General features: G+C 43.1%; 3 protein-coding genes across 9 annotated transcripts in view; 1 reads left to right on the top strand and 2 right to left on the bottom strand.

Annotated features, from left to right (window-relative positions):
* Positions 1–5704, top strand: part of slit2 (slit homolog 2 (Drosophila)) — a 91815-nt gene extending 86111 nt beyond the window's left edge. For 6 of the 7 annotated variants that reach the window (XM_086119873.1, XM_086119868.1, XM_086119872.1 and 3 more), the window contains 6 exons: positions 757–997; positions 1087–1217; positions 1299–1453; positions 1725–2079; positions 3253–3467; positions 4266–5704. In XM_086119873.1, coding sequence (XP_085975999.1) covers positions 757–997; positions 1087–1217; positions 1299–1453; positions 1725–2079; positions 3253–3467; positions 4266–4522 — 1354 coding nt within the window. In that variant the 3' untranslated portion in view covers positions 4523–5704. Of the gene's footprint in view, positions 1–756; positions 998–1086; positions 1218–1298; positions 1454–1724; positions 2080–3252; positions 3468–3687; positions 3732–4265 lie in introns of all 7 variants that reach the window. The other variant, XM_086119874.1, reaches the window with a different exon arrangement.
* Positions 5705–8498: 2794 nt separating this feature from the next.
* On the bottom strand, positions 8499–10534 carry LOC147200266 (uncharacterized). Its single transcript, XM_086120401.1, has 2 exons — positions 10180–10534; positions 8499–10107 (listed from the first exon to the last, which is right to left on the bottom strand). Exons 1-2 carry the CDS (start codon positions 10337–10339, stop codon positions 8639–8641), a joined length of 1629 nt encoding a protein of 542 aa, XP_085976527.1. The 5' UTR covers positions 10340–10534; the 3' UTR covers positions 8499–8638.
* Positions 10535–10765: 231 nt separating this feature from the next.
* Positions 10766–17487, bottom strand: chrna9a (cholinergic receptor, nicotinic, alpha 9a). Its single transcript, XM_086120024.1, has 7 exons — positions 17340–17487; positions 16186–16331; positions 14974–15128; positions 14653–14833; positions 14092–14443; positions 12376–12965; positions 10766–11496 (listed from the first exon to the last, which is right to left on the bottom strand). The coding sequence occupies exons 1-7, from the start codon at positions 17350–17352 to the stop codon at positions 11326–11328; spliced, it is 1608 nt and encodes a 535-aa protein (XP_085976150.1). The 5' UTR covers positions 17353–17487; the 3' UTR covers positions 10766–11325.
* Between the last annotated feature and the right edge of the window lie 744 nt (positions 17488–18231).

The following is an 18231-nucleotide window of genomic DNA, read 5'->3' as shown; positions in this document are numbered from 1 at the left end:
CAGCTCACAAAATAGTGCTAGCGTTGAGAACACAATAACCCCCCCCCCCCCCACCCTAAAAAAAACTAAATTAGGTATTGATAACTGAAAAAATACACCTTATCTGTTTGTGGTTTTTCAGATTAGATGAGACATTTTTCTTTGCGGTGGAATCTGGTGTTTTTTCAGCTGGCACAAAACACAATACATTCACCACAACCCATTTTCATCCCACAATTCTCTTAAGTAAGAAAGGAGAATAATCTGAACATGAATCTGTTGTGCTGTTGTTGTTACCGCTCCCTGATTTTGGTTCTTCCAATTTTCTGCTGTTCCTGTTTTCCCACCTTATAAATCCCCAGAATCGCAATCAATAAATCAATCAAAATTTCAATCCAAGTTAACTTTACCTCTTTGTTTACATCTTTTTCACACCTTGGAGGTTGAAAAAGCCTATTTTCACCAAGTGATAAATAGAGACTAGTACAAATCGATGATCTCAAATGTGAAGAGAATAAACATCATAAGTTGTCACAAAAATAAATACTCAAGTATAGATGTCAGAAAATTGGACTAAAGTACCATAACATAGGAGTTTTAGTTTGTTACTTCCCACCACTGCAAGTCCCTATCTTATCAATGGTGAGACTTGTACTTATATATGTGAGCATACAGTATACTTGAAATTAGCATTGTCTGCTGCAATTTGGTATTCTCGGCACGCAGTTCCTTAATGTATCTCCTTCATATGTATGACTGTGCGCATTTGTGTTGCAGTGGTTTATTCTGCGACTTGTCCCCACCAATGGTCCTTCCTCGCACCAGCCCCTGCGACAACCACGACTGTCTCAACGGGGCGCAGTGCGTCGTCATGGGAACCGACCCCCGCTGCCAATGTCTCCAAGGCTACGAGGGAGAGCGCTGCGAGACGCTTGTCAGTGTCAACTTTGTGGACCGCAAGTCTTACCTGCAGCTTCCCTCCAATCTGATCTCACCGCAGACCAACATTAGCCTGCAGGTGTGGATGTCTTTCACGTTTATCGGGATTGTCAATTTCCAGCTGATAACTTCTCATGGTTTCTCATAGCTATCCCGGTGTGTTTTCAGATTGCTACGGATGAGGATAGCGGAGTGTTATTATATAAGGGGGATAATGATCACATAGCAATGGAGCTTTATCGGGGACGCCTTCGGGTCAGCTATGATACTGGCTCTTACCCTCCCTCTGCCATATACAGGTATGTGGTGCACAAACCAACCAAAGTGCTCTCACTGAAATGGCTCTTACATGACAGATGATTCCACTGTTCGTCCCGCAGTGTGGAGACAGTGAATGATGGCAGTTTCCACGCAGTGGAGTTGGTAGCATCAGACCAAACGTTGTCCCTGTCCATCGATGGGGGGGCGCCTAAATCCATCAACTCCATCAGCAAACAGTCCACACTCAACATCGACTCCCCGCTATATCTGGGAGGTAAGAACAAAACCTGTCGGACAAACACGCACTCACCGGTTTCTTTATTCAAAAGACGTTCAGGCAAAGCTAATGATGCGGGGGTTTTTGACTGGCATTGTGTATTCATTGAGCAATATGCTTATTATTGTGATGATAGTTTGGAGTGAACCGCACAGTATCAAACTGAGAGGACGATAATATTTTGCTGCTCTGCTACTGTACTCCTCTGACAGCATAAATCACACTGTACTCCTGACGCATGGTTGAAATGTGTTGAAATGCTTTCCAGGTATGCCAGAGCGTGCCTCAGCATTTGGAGGTCTGTCAGCCCTGCAGCACAGCTCAGGTGGACGAAATGGCACCAGCTTCCACGGCTGTCTCCGGAACCTCTACATCAACGGGAAACTCCAGGACCTCGGAGCGGGGCTGGGGTCCGGAGCTGCGGATGCCGGGGCTGCACGGAGCACCACTCGACAGTGGCTCGGTCAAGGGGTGGAGCCTGGTTGCCAGCCCTGCCAGAGAGGGGCCTGCGTGCAGGGGGACTGCCACCCGACGGGACATCGCGGATTTACCTGCACCTGCCACCCGGGCTGGACGGGACCAGTTTGCGACCAGCAAGTCAACAACCCTTGTGATGGCAACAAGTGAGTTGGGCAATTTGCTGAATATAGAACACTTTAATTTCATTTCACTGACCTCATTTTATGACATAGCTCTTAGAAATAAATGGTTTATTGAAGCACGTGCGTCGCAAACTCTCCATGGCTGTGTTCCGAATCATTCACTGATTGCCTACCTCTTAATCACTCTCTTGAGATTTTTGCATACAGCAGACAACATCTTCAATCATCGGTCCATTTGAAGATACGACTCGGGCACACCATCAATCACATCTTTGCGAAGATAATGATAATGTACCGGATCCAGCTGGTGGACCTTCTAATACTGAACAAATACAGACATTGAAAAAAATATATATTTTATGTCAATCCATGTTGTGATGTGTTGCTCTGCTTTGTATTTTGATGTTTTTGCACCACAACTCATGAATTGTCTTGTATGGAAAATCAAACAACACCCTCATAAAAGCTTGTCCCTCAATCGAGACGTATGAGCAACTTATCATTTGGAGAGGAAGCAGCCATTAAAGCAATGCAGTTAGATCTGCGCCTGGCTTCAAAATTTGGTACCACTACCGGGGCGTGGGCTGAATTAAAACGGCTGGCGCCTCACAGTCACTGTGTTCTCACAGACCAATTTCTCTGGACACACTGACTTAAGCAAGCTTTCGTCGCCCTTTTTATGCACATTACAGTGTGTCAGGGATGACAAGAAGCTTTAATCCTTGAAATGGAATAGTCGAGATTTTCTTAGGACAAGGAAAACAAGCAGGAGACTGGGGTAAGCGACATCTGACAACTTCAACATACCGGAACTGTACTTCTATGGGCCAATTACTTTAGTACTTACGGGTACCCATTTAGATAGGGCTGTGGCGCTATCTTATGGCATTTCGGAAAGAGTACGAAAACCGAAGATGGATATTTTTACTCATTTTATGGCAGTTTGACCACAACCAGAAAAAAAAAAACGGTTTAATCCCCTACAGCTGTTCACTTGTTCCAACCTTCAGGAAACAGTTGAACTTGGTGAAGAAGTTTTGGCAAGGGTCCTGATTGAAGATGCCTTCATTTTCAATTTTAGAAAAATAGCAACGTATTCAATGGCAGTTTGTCTTCAGTGAACAGTTGGGCCTGTTCTGTGCTCAGTGGCATTCTGGTGAACATGTCTTGTGCCTTTTTTTTTTTCATCTCCAGGTGTATTCACGGCACCTGCTTGGCCATCAACTCCTACTCTTACTCCTGCCGCTGCCAGCCCGGGTTCAGCGGCGTTCTCTGTGACGAGCAGGACCAGGAAGCAACCAATCCCTGCGGCCTGTCGCGCTGTAAACACGGCAAATGCAGAGTGTCAGGACTGGGCAAAGCATACTGCGAGTGTAACAGCGGATACACCGGAGAGGCATGCGATAAAGGTGGCGTTCATAATTCTGTGCTTGTTGACATTGACAAAATAACGCATGCAGTGGACTCTGTAATGAACCTTCACAATCTCAAACTTATCTATGGGTTTTTATTCAAGAGAAAATCCCTCCGAAACAGCTGTTCGGTTCACCGTTTGGCATGTGTGTGCATCTAACAATGTTTCTTTTTTTCTGCAATTAACACTTCTATCGCCTTGCTTTTCCAAATCAGCTTCACCTGATCTTCCGCTTAACCCCACACGAGGGGTCATTCAGGTGAGACTACATGGTCTGATTAATTTATTTTTTTTAATCCTCCCATGTAGTTTCTACAGGGTTCATCCACTGCATTTTTTTTCTAACATGTTTTGTTTCATGTTGTGAGCATCTTGTTTTGTTATTTTTAAATGACATACAATAACATTCGAATAAGGAATTTCCATGATTCATTAAAATTTAGCAATCCATCAATTGATACGTTGAAGGTTATACTGTATACAAAAGGAGAGAAGAATTTCTGTCCGAATGTTCTGAACTCCTTTTTCAGTGCAAGTGACTGAACGGAATAATGCTGCTCGAATAGCTCAACTCCAGATATTTTGCAACCGTTAATTTTATCCCACTGAAGCAATTCATGTTCAAGAAAACAGTCTTTTCAAGTCTTTGTCCTTTCATTTAACGTGCGTTTCATTTCTTAATATTGGCTCCACATTTTCTGTGTTGTTTTGTTCCATTCAAATCCAGTTTTGATGCCATTTCTTTATTGTTGGACCACATAGTGGACAATCGACATTATATTTTTTTTTGCAGAGGTGGCCTGCAGAGGGGAACGGGTCCGAGATGTCTACCAGAGACAGCAAGGCTACGCGGCGTGCCAAACCCAGGAGAAGGTCTCCCGTTTAGTGTGCAGGGGCAGCTGCCAGGGGGGAGCAGAAGGACAAGGGACCTGCTGCACCCCGCTCCGCAGTAAACGCAGGAAATATACCTTCCAGTGCACTGACGGTTCCTCTTTTGTTCAGGAAGTGGAGAAAATTGTCAAGTGCGGCTGTACAAAGTGTTCCACATAAAAAAAAAACTTTAAAAAAAAAAAAGACTTTTCTCTTTGCAAGATATGTTTTGTGTACCTGCCCACCTTACTTGCTTCCCATCTCCTTCTTTGAGACCCTGACAAGAACCCCCATCAGTTGTTTTTTTTAAATCCTGAAAAAAAGAAACACCCCAGTTTCTTTCTTTGTCAGTGCTTGGACTGATGATTGATGCTTCCTCGGTGGGGATGTTGAATTGTATTGTAAAGTACAAAAACAGACTTATTTTTTATTATGAAGTGGTGAAAAAGACAAAAAAAAGTTGACTTTTTCCTTGCATCTACTTCGTTTCATTGATCATGGTGACTCAGATGACTCCGTCAAAGTCTCTTTCCTGGAGGATCCACACGTCTCTGGCGTCTACCCGAAGACTTCTCAGGCATTCTCCGAGAGTCGTGTGTCGTAGGGGAAACCTGAATTGGTCGTATCATAGACTCACCACCGCACACGAGACTGTGTACACAATCCTCAAAACTCTTTCACACAGCTACTGAACAACACTCTCACCCATAGAAGAGTTATTTGTTACCCTCCAGGTTCAATACACAATACAGTAATCCCCAGTCATGAGTATTTATTGTATCATAAATACCCGTACTTAAGTAGGTCTTCCCCCATGTATCAATTTTGATTCTTTTAATATATATTAATTTATATTTGTCCTTATTTTTGTATTAAAAAGACGTAATCTGGCCAGATAGTTGAACTAACATAATGGTGTCCTTTATTTTTTATTTTTTTGTTGGAGACGTTGTTGTTTGTTTTTGGAATCTATTGTGCTTGCCAGAGACCTTTGTTACATTTTAATCTGTAAATGTGACGTGAGGACGGTGTATATTTTTGTCACGTTTCCTGAGAGTTTGTACTGTGCCATGACCAGAAAGTCTTTATATTAGAGTATACGAAAGAAAGATCTTGTGAGTAGCATTGACCCTTAAGGATGCCTAGAACTGTTTTTACCTTTTTAACAAATTTATGCTTAAAGGATACTGTGACTTTTTCTAAATGAAACTACTTTGTTAGCCCCTCGGTCTCCGATGTTTAACATGTTGCTGCTAAGTTTTGTACCGTAGACTTGGATCCTGATCTGTATGTTATATAGAATCTCCTGTTCCGACTGTACGGGGCGTCTTGTGTAACAGATAAACATGTTCCCCACCTCTACACGTGTGCATTGTGCTTTCTAGATCCCGTCTCTATCCCCAGACTAATGTCAGTTACCTGACTGATGTTTGTTAATTAAAACCAATATTTACCTCACACTCTTTATCTCTGGCTTTTTTTGTCACAATAATCAACCCTGGTCAGATTTTTTTATTTTCAGAATTAGATAAACAAAATGGAATTGATCATATCCGTAATAATAATTATCGACGATGAAAAAACCCCCAGCAAGATCCTAATCATTTGAATCAGGTGTGCAGGTGGAGTGAAACATTTAAAAACATGTAGGATCGTGGCCTTTGAGGATAGGTGCCTGTAAATTTCACATCTGCCCACTCCTTAGGGCCGGAGTGCACATTACGTCGATCGCGATCGACCGGTAGCTGCAGACTATTACCGAATTATCGCGAGGATTGTAGGGGCGGGGGATAACAACCCAAAGCATTTGTGTCTGTGTGCGTGTTATTAACATAATATATTTTTGTGTTAGTGCACACTGCACCCTTAGCATCCTATCAGTCTGACAATCACAAAAAGTATTTTAAAAATAAAATCAAAAAAGCAGGTCACCTTTAACTAAGGTGGCGCGTGACCTGCACCACCGGAAGTTGTTACCGGTCAGCAGTCTGCAATTGCAGTTTGCGATCACAGCTGTGACGCTCTGTCTTTTATTGTTATTGTTATTGTTATTCTCATTCAGAGTTTGTTTCATGTGCAATTCAACGAGAGCACTGGCAAAGAATGGGAATGTGGAGGACCGAGAGAAGCATTCTAAAACGGTACACGTGAGCTACGATCGTTCACACGGTGCAAAAGTGCGTCCCGTGCCTCAGCGTCAGGTCTCTTCTAAGGTAAGCAGTGATTGCTTTTCACAAACTCGTGAAATTTTGTGTCTATTTATTTTTCTGTTTAGTTCATCTTAGGGACCGTTATGGCTATTGCTCATCGGGGCTGCGTGTGTCATACCTGTCAACTTTTCGGAGCGCCAGCCTGTATAAACTACCAAAAAAATCCTTATAAAGAGCAAAAAATCCTTATAACATACCAAAGCATTTTATATGTCAAAATAACGGCAGAAAAAAACCCACGAAATGTTCAATGATATTTATTGTAGATCTCCATAAAACAATGTCTGGTTAATGTCTAATCATCATTCGACTTGGTGGCATTACTGTGTTCAGAGTTGTATTCCTGCTTTACTTTTTTCACCAACTCCAAATGCTGACCCATCGGCTCGAAGTTACAGCATCCATTCATATTTACTTTCGAAATGAAAGCATTCGAGTAGACTATCACCATTCTGGGCAAAAGCAAACGGAACTACCTGTTGGGGAGGGATTTCAGAATCCGTATGATTTGTGCGATACGGCCATATACGTAAGATTCACCACAAAATCCGTATGAATTATGGCTAAACCGTATGAGTTGACGGGTATGGTGTGTAAATTCGTATGCGCGTGTGCAGTAACGGGTCGATCGCGGGAGGTTGGTTGGTCGAAAAGTCGATCTTTGGTCAAAAAAAGATTGGGCACGGCTGCTTTAGGGTATTGTTAGGTTTAGGGGTTCTCTCCCTGCTGCAAAACACTTTATTAAAACAATCAGGACGGTTACCCACCTACTGCAGACGACACCTTGGCTTTAGCCACAGGTGCATCCACTTAACTCGCTGCTAAATGTTATGTTGGTATTATCGATGGATATTTGATTAACTGAGATTATAAAAACTATTCTTCAGTCAATTAGAGCATCAATATCTGGCTTCAAAGAATTGTGTCTGTTAATAGGAAGCATTAACAGTGAGATGCATCCAATTTTTGTGTGTGTTGCTGAAAAAAATAGGTGCATTTACCAGTGTGATGTATGTGATTTTTGGGGGGGGGGGGGGGTTCTATTCTTATTTAAAGCAGACGAGTATTTAGAGTATAGTTCAATATGGAAGCATAAAGTCAAATCAAACCATAGCATTCTTTCAGCGAAGCTAACAGGTGCAACAAAAATTACGCAATGATTTAACCTTGAATAATTTGAGCAAATTTGTTATTTGAGAAGTGTGGCTCAAACTGGTAGCTCTTCACATTAAAGCACATGTCAAATTCAAGGCCCGCCCCGTCATTTTATGCGCCTCGCGAAAGCAAATCAAAGATTAACTTTCATGATGCTTGCTAAAATCGCTGCCAAAATTTTAACTTCTCATTTATAATAAACAACAGTGATACTCTAAGCATTTTCTTGTTACCAAACCCCTCATTAAAGTCACTTAAACAAAAAGTGTATACGCCGTTATTCTTGACTTCTTAATATGGCTTCAGTCATAACGGCCCTCCAAGTGAAACGGTAACTAAAATGTGGCTCGCGCCAAAAATGCGTTCTACGCCCCTGCATTAAAGGAACTATGCGGCCAGGATAACCCATTTTTCACTCAAACTTTTTTTTTTTTGATCAGGTAAATTAAACGAGCTTGTATTTTCACTTGTGTCCGTTTGCTTTGGAGAAATTAGTAAATAACCAACTAATCTTGGAACACTTCTTCCTCCTCTGCAATAAGGACACGAGCCCCTTCGCTTTCACGTCCCCCCGCCCCCATATATTGGTGTAACGTGAGCGGAAGAGCTGGACACAATTGGTACAGTCTAAATCACCATAATATTGATAAATAGGAATCAAATAAACTCCCAGTTGCACCGAAAAGCCAGGCGCTCAGTTTGGCAACTCATGCGTGGTCAGCGTCAGTTTATCGATTTTTGAAAAAATCTTTTTTATTGATTTTTTTTTTTAAGATCTTTTTGATGACGTCATCAGTTTGACTCTTTGATACTGATCAAATGTTTTAAATCAACAACAACAATTCAGTTTTCTAGATCAAAAAGTACACACAGGAAGTTGCTGAATTTATGAACTGTTGAAGAATTACTCCTTAGTAGAGGTACAAATTAGTTACTGCACAGAACATGAATTCCTGGCAAGCTGCAAAGATGCGTTGAGCCCCATTAGTCCCATTTCCTGTGCAAATCCAGTCACATGCATCGCAGTGCTGTGCTGCGACTCACTTTTTTTCTTGATTGTCACGTTGCTCAGCAGTGAAGAACACGCGGAACATTCTTCTCTCTCACTCCCTCCCAACGGCCTCTTGACGTTCACTTCCTGGCGAATATACTCATCGGTCTTCACCTTGAGGAGTTTGAGCTGCTGCATGAGGGATTCTATATTTATTTTGTCCGCTCTGAGTTTTTCCATTTGTGTCGCCCATTCGTCCCCTCCCTGGCGTTTGAGCAAATCCTCCATTTGCTTCTTCCGCTCCCTTTGCTCCTTGCTCCTCTCCTCCAAACTTTGGAAGAGTTGATCCAGCTGCCTTTGCAAAGTTTCTCTCTTCATTTCTTCTGTCTGTCTGATATCCATTTCTTTCCTTTCATTTTCCCCATGATGTATTTTTGTCATCGCTTCCATATCATGTCTTCGATTCTTCTCCCTCACTGCTGCTTCCACAAGTATGTTGGTAACTGGTTCCAAACCGTCTTGGAGAGCGTCTCTCCTCTCCTCCTCCTCCATTTGGATTGGCATCTCCTGAATCTCTTTCCCCTCGAAACCTATCCGTTTCTCGTCCTCGTTCTCCAGCTCGTATTGTTTCTTCAGCTCCCCCACCCCCCTTTCCCTGTGCTGAAGATTCTCAAGATCTTTTTCATACCTCACTTTCATTTCTTCCACATGCTTCTTTTTTTGCCGCTTCTCTTTGCGACCCAGCAAACGCCGCTCTTCCTGCTGCGCGCAGGCCAAATCCTCCTCGGAACTCTGAAGCATCTTGCTGGTGTAGCAAGTTCCGCCGTTATCCTTCATCATGCGGTCCACAATGGCAAGCAGCTCAGTTACCTGCTCCTTGCTCCCGGAGCTCTGGTTGTTGAAGACGCAGTACCTCCCGCCACATTCTGTCACCAGTTCCTCCAGATATGGGCACATGTCTATCATACACTGCTTCACTGAACCTGGATCTTCCAGGCAGTCGCCATGAGTAAAAACCACAATGGACAATCGGAGCGCATGAGGACCAAGGGCCTGTTTGAACTGGTGCACCGCCTCTTTCTCCTCCTGAGTGAACCGCGAGATCCGAATAATGAGGAGAAAGACATGCGGCCCCGGGAAGAGGAGACTAACAGACTTCCTTAACTCTCTCTGCACCTCCTTCATAGTCTGGCATGTGTCCAGAATTCCCGGAGTGTCCAAGAGCACCAGGTGCTTTCCGCAGACTTCTCCGCAGGCCCTCCGAGACCGCCGGGTGATCGAACAGCTGCTGACTTTGGCATCAAAGTGTCTCCGGCCCAGGATAAAGTTGGCAGTGGAGCTTTTTCCACTGCCGGTTTTCCCCAGCAGAACCAATCGCATCTCTGACAAGGAGGACGATGACTTTCCACCTGGATTTGAAATTTATTTGGGAGCAGTTTTTGAGTTGTTCAAATTGAAGGAGAAAGTGGCAAAACACGTACCTGTCTTTGTCTTTGGAGACGCTTGCTTGCCAGAGGATGACATGCTGTTTCTTGGTTGCTTGCCAATATGAACGAAGAGCAACAACACATTGCTGTAAAGGTCTGCCTTATGTTCGTGCGTAGGATCAGTGACACAACAAAGCCCTCTTGTCATCAGCATGATTCAATCTTGAGCAATAGTCCGTCAACCCAACATTTCTTATCTGCAGATTACAGTTCAGGACCGTGGCCTGATTGAATTTGAGCCCCAGTAAACTAACAATGGGAAACAACTGAATCGAGTTCATTCTGTCTCTTACTCATAAGTGAACTTGTTGGTTTCGTTCATCTCAGACAGTTTTTTTTTTTTTTTGGGCTGTTCTTTACCTGACATGTTAAAACGGAAGTCTTTGGCCTTCTTCAGAATGTCCCATGATGGTGTGTGTGTGTGTGTGTGTGTGTGTGTGTGTGTGTGTGTGTGTGACTCGTGTTTATCAGGTTGATGTTCAGTTCGATGGGAAGTTGCATGACTTGCCTGTGGTCAATAGGATCAAAGTCCTATTTTTTTTTTTAATCTCTGTAAAGGTGAGGTGATTGCTTGCTTTTCCAGAAAGCACCAGGGCGCCTTCATCTTTATTCATAAATATTATTACATTAAATGATAAAAGAACACTCTTACTTTATCTTTTGTTGATAGTTTGTTCACATCTTGTTTCATTAAAACAAATGTGGATGTTAGACGTGACGTTAACTCCAGGAAGCGTTAGGACGGAAGTGGTCTGAAGACAGAGTGAATGGTGTGAAACGGTGTAAGAGTGTGCAAGTACCTTCAATGGAGTGGCTAATGAGCTTAAGCTTTGTCATGCCTATAGCTGAACGCCTGTCTTCCAGACCATCAATAATGGAGCGTCCGTGCCGCGTCTTGGTGTAGCCTACGTATATTGTTTTACTGATCCCTTGATGTCTTGTATGTCCAAGCACAATGTCTCAGTAAACAAAGTGACGTCACGCAAACAGCGCACAATACTGACATATGAAACACCTTTCATTGTACTGTCGATAAACAGTTCGGATTCATTCCAACTCTAAGATGGGAGTTAGGTGACGCGGCGCGGGTGGGGGGGGGGGGGGGGGGGTAATTGTGGATTAGTGTTGAAAAACAAACTGTCAGGATGCCTTGGCGATAATTAGGATGCTCATGAGGAACACCATGATGAAGAAGATCCACATGAAAAATCGATCCATCACCTTGGCAACCTTTTTCCACTCGGCAGCCTTGACACAGGTAGTCCTCTGCTCGCGGAAGCAGTTTGCCATGAACTGGATGTTCTTCACTACCTTAAGGCGGGACATAGAAAAGAGCCGTTGAAATGGACCGCCACGATTTGGCGCGGTTTCAAATCCATGTAATATTCCGTCGGGGAAAAAAAATACTTATTTTGTCATTTGTACTTCAATCTAACTGAAGCCTTATTGTAATAGGATGTATGCATTCCATCCACTTGCAAGATTTACTTTTGCTGCAGTCACAATCAGTTTGGGAATGTTTTTCTTCTAGTCACTGATTTCTTTTTTTTGGGGGGGGGGGCATGCCTACCAACAAAGACATGACTCCTTGTATATGATTGCCCAATGGTAAAAATGTAACTGAATACATCTGCGACAGTAGCAAACGCGATAGTAGTAGTAGTATTGCATGAAGTAATATATGAGGCCTATTGCAACAACGCTTCAAACAAATTTGTCCTTGATATACAGTAATATTTCATGGGTTGTGGTCCAGACTGATTGTGGCAGCTAACGTACCTTCGCTATTTGCTTGTTACCAAACTTCCAGGTCACATAACCACAACCAAACAAATATTAAAATCTAAACATCCCATTTTTCAATTTTGGAAAATTGATCTGTGCCTACAATTGAAGTAAGAAAGATCCAGCAAGATTTCATTTTTGCGTTGGAATAAAAGAGTCACAACAAGACAATCAGTGAGTTGTAAATGCTTTTGATTTGCCAAGTGAAAATGGAACGAGGAAACGATGTGCAGAGGGTTGAGTGTTTTTTGACAAATGAACCAAAAACCTCAAATTTTGAGTTCATGAGTGTTATGCAATGGGTTAGCAGTCAGGCAGGAAGATTTGATTCCAACACTGCTCTGATTCCTTGAAATTTCACTGCGCCTTTAATGAACATGGTTCTCATCCCCAGCTAAGTTGTACCTGGTTGTGTTGGAGGCAGCGACAGTTGCAGGGGCAGGCCAAGATCTGGTGCTTCTCCTCAGGATAGTAGATCTGCGTCTTCGGTCCTCTGTTCAAATGCTGAAGGTACGGAGGTTGAGGAGCAGCCGTGTAGTCTTCATCATTTGTCACATAATGGTGGCAGTGCTGCTCCGCCTCTCTCTTCACCTCTGCCCGTCCCGGTTGAGACGTGTGGTTCTTGCCACGGTCTTTGTTGTTTACTTTGCCATTTGCCTGTTTATTGCGATCTTGGCTGCAATGATGGATGCCGTGGCCGTTGCTGTGTTTGTACGGGTCGCAGTTCAAGTGGTGGGTGTCACAGTGGTGAGGGTCGAAGCATGCGTCACTCAATGTTTCGTCATGGTACAGGGGGCTCTTCTCACACTCGGGAGTGGTACAGTTTTCCCCGACCTCATAGACAAAAAATATTTTGGACATGTAATCTATGATGAGGACTTTAGCCCAGTGGGGGACTGGCTTGGCCTCAGCTCCACAGAAATGAATGTTCATAATGAAGATGGTGAGAGATGTGGAAGCGGTGATCATGGTCATGGTGGCAATGTAGTACTTCCCTAGAGAAGAGGAAGGAATTTGTTAAGGGTAACACTTGCACATTTACTCCTAATAACCTTTGGTTTTTGTGTGTGTGTGGGGGGGGGGGGGGCGGCTCCCAGGGCCCTCCCAGTTTTATTTAGTCTTTTGCTTTTTTTACACTGCGGTAAATTTATGAAAAGCTGAATTACCAGATCACGACTACTCACGAGCCACAATATTAGGTACACTTGCAAAATCATGGATCGATATAAGAACTAATGTACTTAATTTATTTTTTTGTATCGTCTTTATTTGTGTAGACTGCAAGAAACCAAAACAATGAAAGCCAACTAAAACCATGTTCGGACTTCTGTTTGGAATTGATTGTTGATTAATCACATTATTGAGTAAAGTGACTTTGGAAAAAAACGGAAAGAAGACACTTTCCTTAAGCATTTTCTGCCATCTTCATGGGTATGAAAATAATATGAATAAAAAAAAAAATTTATGAAAAATGTTTTCAAGCTTTTGTCCATAAATGCATCCATTTTCTATACCGCTTGCCCTAACAGGTGAGCTGGAAGCTAACCCGCTTGGCTTTGGGTGAGCGGCGATGTCGGCATGGTGGACCCTGCAGTGGTCACCAGCCAATCTCAGGGAAAAAAAAATATTGTTGAATTTACTCAAGTTCATTTTGTCAGGCGGTTGCATACAATCAACTCATCTGGATCCAGATACATTTTGAAGGAGACTATACAGCATATCCAGATCCAGGTGATTGTATTTTGTGCAACCATTTGATGAAATAAAGTGGAGTAAACTTGGCGCGTTTTTTTTTTTTCAGTGCACAGACAGGCAAACTAACATTCACACCTCAGGGACAAATTTTTGGAGTGTGGGAGGAAGCCGGAATAACTGCAGAAACAACATGCAAGCTCCCCACGGGAAGCCAAGATTCAAGCCCCAAACCCTGTGAGATGCAGGACGTGCTAACCACATCTTCTGAATCGTTTTGCAGTTGTGCTTTAGTTTTTAAATGTAACATTTACATAATGAGCAAAATAGGCTCATAATTGCAGTTCTATGGAGACAGAATTGAGGACGTTGGATCAACAGTGTGCCATGTTATTGTTGAACATGAGTATCATGTGGACTGCGACTAACCTATATAGGGCATGCTTTCTGCTGGCGGCATGCTCTCGGCCACCAGCAGCTGGAACACAGTGAGCGCTAGCAGCACGGTGACGCCCAGCGACACCTTCTCCCCGGAGTCAGCCGGCAGGTAGAAGCCCAGTGGCGCCAGGAAGGAGATAAGGAAGCAAGGCAGGAGCAGATTGAAGATGTAGAAGGAAGAGCGGCGCTTCAGGAGCAAGGTGTAAGTGACTTCAGTGTAAGGGTCCGAGCAGCAGCCGTACATCATGACGTTCTTCACCGCCGGCATGCCGTGACACTCCCACTCCACGTTCTCCACAAAGTCAGACAGGTCGCCGCTGTCCATCCCCAAGCTAACGTCCACCTGTGCGAAAGAGGCAACTGACCGAAAGCAAACGCAACAAAGGATTCAATCTGGCACGTCGAAACTATTTCCTCTGAGGGCCACCTTGAGAAAAATTGACGGAGGCAAGGGCCGCGGTTGACATGGTTAGTGATTCAGTGCTTGCAACTCACTGGAACAGCTTGTATTTCTACTTTCACATGATCCACCGTAATTTTGCTGATCCACACCTGGTTCCCATTGTACGTCCAGGAGCCAAATGTGAGGTTGCACTGCTGCCAGTCAAAAGGGAAGTAGGAAACATCCACCACGCACGTGCTCTTCGTGATGGCTGGGGAGTCCCAGACAATCTCACCGTTGTAGCGCAGCTTCACGTTGGTGTTGGATGGACCCGACGACTCCTCATCTGCTCTGAGCACACGTCAGACCCAAGTCAGATGGAGACAAAGCTGCCTTTAGGAATGATGGTGTCCGTGCTTTGTTTGTGGGGTAAAGGAAGTGATGAAGACAGTCTACATGTAACCATATGTAGTGATTTTGAGTTTGCTAACTTGTTATAGAGGACGATGTCAGGCTTCCAAACCAAGTCGCTCGGAATGTTGATCATTTCCAGATCGTCATAGTCCTCCTTGTTCCACTTCAGGTTGGCATCGTGCCACACCTGCCTGATCCACAGGTATGTGGTGAGCACCTGATTTCGCTCATCCTGCACGCGCACATAGAAAATATATTGCACGCATCCTTTAAGCTTCTGAATAACTGTTATTTACATTCACACACATTTACGTAATTAGACCCGCTGATTTCATAATGCCAGACTTGCAGAGAAATTAAGAAAAAAGATTTTACAGTTTAGCCCAACATTACCTTTACTCCCCCAAAAGGCTAGGTAAAAATTAATGAAATGTGAAGTCTGTTGCTTAACTTTAGCAGAATAGTCTGCCATGAGACCAGGATTTCTTTTTCCAAGAAAACATCTAGCTAGCCTCAAAATCTCAATGTTGAAAAAAACCCCAATCTGTATTAAATAATAACTGCACGTATAAAATCGCTATATTTTAAGACCAACCCAGTTAAAACCAATTGGAAATGACAAGTCAAGAAAGTGGAAGAATGATTTATGTTCAAGATTATTTTAACAAAAATATTAATCATTTTTATATTATTAGTAGTAGTAGTAGAATTGTTGTTGTTTTACATATGATAAGTCCCACACATGTTGAGGAAATATAATATTTCAACTCAACAGCTCCATCAGACTTCCCCACTGGCCGTTGTTTTGCCCAACATTTTGTGGTTAACTATCTTCTGAGGCCAAATTAATCAGATATTGTGAACAATGTGGATTTTGAGATGTTGAGGAAAGTCTTTGCTTTCGCAAAGGCCTTGCAGGCATTCTGGCGTTTCAAATATTCAGCATTGAAGGAAAGATTGACTTAAAGGTAGGTTTTGTTTTGGGGTTTTTTTGGTCTTTTTTTTCAAGAAATACTTTGCTTTCAACAATTTTTTTCAATTGATCCTAAAAATAAAGGGACATGCACATTCATCATCCGACAGCAATGATGTGCAAAATGTTCACATTTATCGTTAAAATAATCTATTGCAGGCATTGCAATGGCGTTTTTCAGTGGCACACATATTGTGATAGCCTACGCCGAGTGAGTTTTCATTTGAAGTAGATTCACTGTGCGCTCATCACATGACTCAATGATGCACTTGGGCGGGTTTTAAGATTACTGACAGGTAGTTTCCTTTCCACTCACCATATCTTTAATCTGGGACAGAGTGATCTGAAGAGAGACATTGAGGGCTTTTTCGGTGTCCCCCACAGGCCTCAGAGCATTGGAGTAGTCCTCCATCAAGTCATTCAGAAGTTTGCCAGCGAAATGTCCCCGGGCACCCTGAGACACTGTCGGGCAACGGGAAGGAAGACAAGGAAGAAGATTAAAAAAAAAAAAAAAAAACAATTTCATGATGCATCAGACAAAAACAGGGTCTATCATGCAAAACGGACCTCGCACCAGAAGGCTGATCCAAGCAATCAGTGCCGCCTGTTTCATTTTCAACAAAATGAGGGCGTGACCGGAGCGATGCGTGTTTTGAGACAACGAATCTATATGTCAGTCTTCTCTGAACTCCATTCTGTCCTCCGCGAGCTCAGAGCATCCACATGCATTCAACTCTTGAAACTCGCCTCTTGTCATCGCCGTCAATGCTTCATTAGTTTTTAGTCGCTGTTTGCCTCTGTCACAGTGTGTGTATATATACGTGCGATGGCTGCTCTGTAACTGGAGCTGCCGCACACACATACCGCCTCCACACCCAGGGTACAATGGCACGATCACATATCGCAGACAGTATGTGAAACGTGATGCCCGCTGCATAAGCCACTCGTGTATAAGAAGCTGTGTGACATTTTGAACAGCACGCGCCGATACAATGGCACACATCAATGTCTCTCATACACACACACACACACATGCTGACCCTCCATGTGCCAGGTCAGCCAACACCAGCACACATGTCTGGGAGCATGTGACACATGTCATACACACCAATGGGCTGAACACAGATCCTGGCATCAGATTTCAGCTCACAGTGGGGTAGTCTTTGACAAAGGAACTTGAAAAAGAAGAATAGAGTTCGTAATGTAAACTTCAGTCATCAGAAAGGAGGGCCAAGCCGAAATTGAAGCTCCCCGAACAATCTCTTGGCACGCTGGTTGACTGCCAAGTTGTAATTTCGACACTTATTCTCGAGAGAAATGATTGAACTTTAAATAATCAGGTGTGTTGCAACCGAGATATAATGTACATCTGCTGCAGGCTTAAATTGTTGCCACTGTGAGGGCAATTGTAAAAAGAAGTGAATTCTTGTCAAATCAAACTGCAGACATATTTAAATGAAAATGACTTACCCTTTTGGGACATCTGGCGTACGCGGGCTGTTGGGTCTGGGGTTTTGGGGCTTTTTTGACATTCACTTGTTCTCCATAATCTAATCTTTCTTCACACTACGCAGACTTTTCTGTATGAAGTTGATAGTATACTCAAGGAGATGGAGATGGATCCCTCCACAAACAGCAAATAAGGTCAATGTCAGGAAGAAATGCTGCTCGCATATCCCAGGTGTTTCCTGTGTGTCAACACGTGTGTGTGCACATGTACGATAACGAATGTTGCGGCCTTGTGGGTTACACGGATGCACGCATCAGGAGTACGTGGAGGCTTTTTGTCGATGCAGGTGTTGTTTTGTATCCTTGTTAAATTTACCATTAATATCAACGAACAAACAAGCATCTCGTTGCACACGGAATGCGCAGTTCAAATGTCAGAATGGTAAAATAAATTCGGGAATTGTTATTTTATGGGGAATTTTGATCCACAAAGGTGTGCCAGCAGGGGATAAGGGGGACAAAAAAAAAAAAAAGTATCGCGAATGGTCCTACCACTTAAATAGTGCAAACTGGAACTACGATTTTCTCGCGTCTCAATTAGTTTACACTTGTCGTCAATTTTAATCCCCCCGCCAGCAGCCCTCTACACAGGTACATTCACTATCATTCTGCCCTTGTTACTCTATAGCGTACCAACAATAGAAAAAGTTTTGGTTGAATATGTCCAATTTTGTCACTTGGTTGCATGATGTAAAATAATCTGGAACCAGATACATTTTTAATATACCGGTACTGTACTATACATCTATTTCAATGTTAATTTTTGTGCAACCACTTGACAAAATTAAGTGGAGTAAATTCAACACATCTTTTTTTTTTTCAGTAAAGGAAAATCCTGGTGATATTTTGGATT

Source organism: Hippocampus guttulatus, chromosome 9, assembly GCF_054856545.1.
Source record: "Hippocampus guttulatus isolate MCC_2025c chromosome 9, RoL_Hgut_1.0, whole genome shotgun sequence".
In the NCBI taxonomy this organism is placed as follows: Eukaryota; Metazoa; Chordata; class Actinopteri; order Syngnathiformes; family Syngnathidae; genus Hippocampus; species Hippocampus guttulatus.
The sequence above is the reverse complement of the archived record's forward strand: the minus strand, read 5'-3'. Positions and strand labels throughout refer to the sequence as shown.